The sequence below is a fragment of the Amblyraja radiata genome, chromosome 46 (genome assembly GCF_010909765.2).
Source record: "Amblyraja radiata isolate CabotCenter1 chromosome 46, sAmbRad1.1.pri, whole genome shotgun sequence".
NCBI lineage: Eukaryota > Metazoa > Chordata > Chondrichthyes > Rajiformes > Rajidae > Amblyraja > Amblyraja radiata.
Window position 1 is genome coordinate 3,795,974 of NC_046001.1, and position 6,000 is coordinate 3,801,973.

General features: G+C 50.0%; 1 protein-coding gene across 1 annotated transcript in view; it reads right to left on the bottom strand.

The window, feature by feature from the left end:
• Positions 1-6,000, bottom strand: part of tamalin (trafficking regulator and scaffold protein tamalin) — a 28,776-nt gene that overhangs the window by 8,757 nt on the left and 14,019 nt on the right. The window contains exons 2-4 of the mRNA XM_033015643.1: positions 3,179-3,228; positions 2,364-2,418; positions 690-792 (exon numbers count right to left, since the gene is read on the bottom strand). Coding sequence (XP_032871534.1) covers positions 690-792; positions 2,364-2,418; positions 3,179-3,228 — 208 coding nt within the window. The remainder of the gene's footprint in view (positions 1-689; positions 793-2,363; positions 2,419-3,178; positions 3,229-6,000) is intronic.

The following is a 6,000-nucleotide window of genomic DNA, read 5'->3' on the forward strand; positions in this document are numbered from 1 at the left end:
TCCATTCTGTAATCTGTGGGCAAGCTGGAAAGGGTTCAAAGATTTACGAGGGTGTTGCCAGGACTTGAGGGCCTGAGCTACAGGGAGAGGTTGAGCAGGCTGGGACTCTATTCCTTGGAGCGCAGGAGGATGAGGGGCGATCTTATAGAGGTGTACAAAATCATGAGAGGGATAGATCGGGTAGATGCACAGAGTCTCTTGCCCAGAGTAGGGGAATCAAGGACCAGAGGACATAGGTGGAAAGTGAGAGGAGAAGTGAGAGGAGTCTGAAGAAGGGTTTCGGCCCAAAACGTTGCCTATTTCCTTCGCTCCATAGATGCTGCTGAACCCGCTGAGTTTCTCCAGCATTTTTGTCTACCTAAGATTTAATAGGAATCTGAGGGGCAACTTTTTTTTCCCCACAAAGGTGGTGGGTGTATGGAATGAGCTGCCAGAGAAGGTAGTTGAGGCAACATTTGAGAAACAGTTAGACAGGTACATGGATAGGACAGGTTTAGAGGGATATGGACCAAACGCAGGCAGGTTGGACCAGTGTAGATGGGAGCATGGGCAAGTTGGGCCGAAGGGCCTTTTGTGGTGCTATACGACTCTGCGGTTCACTCCACAGATGCTGCCTGAGCCGCTGAGTCGCACTAGTTGTTTGTTTTTAGCCGAGGATCCCATCAGCCACTCTACTGCCCGCGAGTTACCTTGTCTCAATCCACCGAGCTGGGCAGGGCTGAGCTCACGGACCTTGCACACGAAAGTGCACATCTCCAGCGTGTTCTCATCCCGATGATGCAAGCCGTAAGTCTGCAAGCAGAAGCGAGAAACAAAAACTAGCCTCTTAGTAAGCGTACAGGGGAAAGAACAGAGGAGGTTTACGAGAATGATTCCAGGAGTGAGTGGGTTAACATATGATGAGCGTTTGACGGCACTGGGCCTGTACTCGCTGGAGGTTAGAAGGATGAGTGGGGAACCTCATTGAAACTTACCCGAATAGTGAAAGACTTGGATAGAGTGGATGTGGAGAGGATGTTTCCACTGGTGGGAGAGTCTAGGACTAGAGGGCACAGCCTCAGAATTAAAGTACACTCCAATAGGAAGGAGATGAGGAGGAATTTCTTTAGTCAGAGGGTGGTGAATTGTCACAGGCGGCTGTGGAGGCCAAGTCAGTGGATATTTTTAAGGCAAAGATGGATAGATTCTTGATCAGTGCAGGTGTCAGGGGTTATGGGGAGAAGGCAGGAGAATGGGGTTAGGCGGGAGAGATAGATCAGCTATAAATTAATGGACCAGTAGACTGGATGGGCCGAATGGCCTAATTCTGCACCTGTCACTTATTAACATATGTTTATACAAATAGCGTGGAAACAGGCCCTTCAGCCCACCGAGTTCACGTCGACCAGCGATCCCTGCACACTAACACTATCCTACGCACACTAGGGACAATTTACAATTTTTACCCAAGCCTACAAACCTGCACCTCTTTGGAGTGCGGGAGGAAACCGGAGCACCCAGAGAAAACCCACGCAGGTCACGGGGAGAACGTACAAACTCCGTACAGACAGCACCGTAGTCGGGATCAAACCCGGGTCTCTGGCGCGGCATTCGCTGTAAGGCAGCAACTCTACCGCTACGCCAACGTGACCGCCCCACACACTTAAATCACACTTAAATATAAGTGTGCACTCTGGAGTTTAGAAGGATGAGAGGCTATCTTATTGAAATATATAAGATTGTTAAGGGTTTGGACACGCTAGAGGCAGGAAACATGTTCCTGATGTGGGGGGAGTCCAGAACCAGGGGTCACAGTTTAAGAATAAGGGGGTAAGCCATTTAGAACGGAGATGAGGAAACACTTTTCCTCACAGAGAGTTGTGAGTCTGTGGAATTCTCCGCCTCAGAGGGTGGTGGAGGCCGGTTCTTTGGATGCTTTCAAGAGAGAGCTAGATAGGGCTCTTAAAGAAAGCGGAGTCAGGGGATATGGGGAGAAGGCAGGAACGGGGTACTGATTGTGGATGCTGGCTCGAAGGGCCCAATGGCCTACTCCTGCACCTATTGTCTACTGTCTAAATCTCAGACAAATGATACACAAATAACACACACAAATGATACACTATTCACACTCACAGTTCACACTCATGGTTCAAACACGCAATTCACGCAAAGACACGCGCAATTTAAATGCACAATTTACACGCACAATTGACACGCGCATGTGCTACAAGTCGGCAAACAAAAACAGGACATCAGAGCAAAGGACATTAGAAACAGCGTCCGGTCGTGGTCCTCGTGTCTGTTGTCGAGGTGGGATACGGTGAGAGGGTATGGACAGAGTCCAAGGATGTTTTCGAGATGAAGGAAGGCAAAAGGAATCATACCTGAATTTCAAATCCAAAGGCTTCATCATCTTGCTTTTCTAAGGTAATAATTCTCCTTAAGACAGAAAAGCAAAATATTAATACCATGCCTGGAAACACTGTAAGCTTGTGTTTATAGTTCAGTTTAGTTTAGTTTAGAAATACAGCGCGGAAACAGGCCCTTCGGCCCACCAGGTCCGCACTGACCAGCGATCCCCGCACATTAACAATATCCTACACACACACACTAGGGACAATGTTTAACCCTCTCATCCTTCTAAATTCCAGCGAATACCAGCCCAGTCGACCCATTCTTTCATCATATGAAGTGTAAATGGGTGGATGATGGTGAGTGTGGATTCAATGGGACGAAGGGCCTGAATGACTCCATGAATTGCAGGGTAGGTCTTAGGGGTTCCTTAGTTTAGGAAACAGGCCCTTCAGCCCACAGTGTCCATGCTAACCACTGAGCACCCATTCACACGAGTTCCATGTTATCCCGCTTTCTCATCCACTCCCGACACACTAGGGACAATTCCCAGAGGGCCGACTAACCCTACAAACCCGCGCGGGCACGCTCTTTGGGATGTGGGAGGAAACCGGAGCACCTGAAGGAAACCCAAGCGGTCACAGGGAGAACGTGCAAACTCCACACACACACACACAGTAAAGGTCAGGAGGGAACCCGGGTCTCTGCAGCTGTGAGGCAGCGGCACTACCCGCTGCGCTGCCATAACAGCCTGCATTATAGAGAAGCTTAATCCTCCAATGCCAAGGTGCTGACTCTGGGATTTTCCCAAATCCAAACTAGTCCCACAAGGAAAGATGCACCTTACCGTTCATGATCAGGAGATTCTGTCAGCGTTTTCCATTTCATTAACGACCTCTGCAAGAAAGGACAGACGGTTAGATTTCAAAATAGAAAATCGCTTCAGGATTCTTACACTGTTTTCCCAAAGAAAGCTCATCAGCGCCTCTACTTCCTGAGAAGATTACGGAGAGTCGGTATGTCGAGGAGGACTCCCTCGAACTTCTACAGGTGCACAGTAGGGAGCATGCTGACCGGTTGCATCGTGGCTTGGTTCGGCAATTTGAGCGCCCTGGAGCGGAAAAGACTACAAAAATTTGTAAACACTGCCCAGTCCATCATCGGCTCTGACCTCCCCACCATCGAGGGGATCTATCACAGTCGCTGCCTCAAAAAAGGCTGGCAGCATCAACACCATCTTGCAGAGGACCCACACCATCCTGGCCACACACTCATCTCTCCGCTGCCTTCAGGTAGAAGGTACAGGAGCCTGAAATCTGCAACATCCAGGTTCAGGAATAGCTACTTCCCCACAGCCATCAGGCTATTAAACCTGGCTCGGACAAAACTCTGATCGTTAAATAGCCCATTGCACTTTATCAGTTATTTATGTGTGTGTGTATATATATTCATTGGTATATGGACACACTGATCTGTTCTGTATTCATGCCTACTATGTACTGGTGTGCTGAAGCAAAGCAAGAATTTCATTGTCCCATCTGGGACACATGACCATAAACTATCATGACTCTTGACTTGAAACAAGGAGGAAATGTTCTGCCTGCCTCGATGACCAAGAGTGTACTGAATGAGCACTCGAATGAAGGTACACAAAATTGCTGGAGGACCTCAGCGGGTGCAGCAGCATCTATGGAGCGAAGGAAATAGGCGACGTTTCGGGCCGAAACCCTTCTTCAGACCTCTCTAACTGAGCACTCGAATGAGTTCCCCACAAGATTCCAGCATCTGCAGCATCTTGTGTCTCCTGCATCACTCAGTCATAGAGTCAACAGGCCCTTCGGCCCAACTTAAGAGCTGCTGCCTCACAGCGCTAGAGACCCGGGTTCCATCCTGACTACGGGTGCTGTCTGTACGGAGTTTGCACGTTCTCCCTGTGACCTGTGTGGGTTTTCTCCGGGTGCTCCAGTTTCCTCCCACACTCCAAAGACGTGCAGGTTTGTAGGTTAATTGGCTTGGGTGTAAATGTAAAAACTGTGTCAGTGTGCGGGGATCGCTGGTCGGTGCGGACTCGGTGGGCCTGTTTCCGCGCTGTATCTCTAAACTAGACATGGATTTAACCCATCACGACAGGTTTGCACAGTAAAACAGCCCTGAAGAAGGGTCTCGACCCGAAACGTCGCCTATTCCTTCTCTCCAGAGATGCTGCCTGACCCGCCGAGTTACTCCAGCATCTGGTGTCCATTTTCGGTGTAAACCTCCATCTGCAGTTCCTTCCTACACAAAGCTGATCTCATCATCTCGACACAGGAAATTCTTTCGTCTCTTTGCCAGCACAGTGCGTTTCCTGAAAATGACTCTGTTCTGGCCCCAAGTACTGGCTAGAGTGACATTGTACACAGTCCCTAACGGATATTTATTTTTGAGGAATGAAATCATTTTGTTAACGGACTTGACTTGGACAGTCATGTGGCCCTGTCACCGTACTGATAAGGGACTTTGTTCACCTTCATAAATACTGGTGTTTCAGTTCAATCGACAACTAAACTACAAACAGCTGATAGGCACAAAATGCTGGAGTAACTCAGCAGGACAGGCAGCATCTCTGGAGAGAAGGAATGGGCGACGTTTTGGGTCGAGACCCTTCTGTACATTCTGTATCCAATTGGTAACAACAGGAATCGGTTTCTGATACCTGAGCAAACAACTTGTAAAAGGCTGGGCGGCACAGAGGCAGAGTTGCCGCTTCACAGCACCAGAGTTGCCGCCTCACAGCGCCAGAGACCCGGGTTCCATCCTGACTATGGGTGCAGTCTGTACGGAGTTTGTCCGTTCTCCCACATGCGCTTTCTCCGGGATCTTCGGCTTCCTCCCACACTCCAAAAACGTACAGGTTTGTAGGTCAATTGGCTTGGTTATAAATGTAGAAATGTAAACATTGTCCCTAGTGTGTGTAGGATAGTGTTAGTGTGCGGGGATCGCTGGTCGGCACGGACTCGGTGGGCCGAAGGGCCTGTTTCCGCGCTGTATCTCAAAACTAGTCTAAACTAAACCTTTGATGGGGAGCCACCCAACAACCAAGGCAATGTCAGCATGTTCTTCGCTTGGTTTAGTTTAGAGATACAGCGCAGAAACAGGCCCTTCGGCCCACCGAGTCCATGCACACTAGGAGCAATTTGCTATTTAACTGCAGCCAATTAACCTACAAACCGGCACGTCTTTGGAGTGTGGGAGGAAACCGGAGCACCCGGAGAAAACCCACGTCGGTCACGGGTGGAACGTGCAAACTCCGCACTGACAGCACCCGTGGTTGAGATCGAACCCGGGTCTCTGGCCCTGCGAGGCAGCAGCTCTACCCGCAGCGCCAGCGTGCCGCCAAATCGCAACATGAACCAGTTGCCAGGAAATCGCAACCCAGAGCAGCACTGGAGGCTGCCTGGTGATCCTTTGCCCAGGCCTCTGCCGCCCTGGCCAATTATGACACTCCCAACCGCGGCGCGCTAACTCATCGCCGCCTGTCTCTCGGGAGCGCCGGATCATGCCATCGGCATTGTTCTTAAAGGAAAAAAAGCGTCTGGCCCTAATGCAGCACAGCGCTCGGCGCCCCGCACACACCACATGCAGCACACATGTTGCAGCTGCAGGCTGCAAGAACAAATTACCAACCAGCTT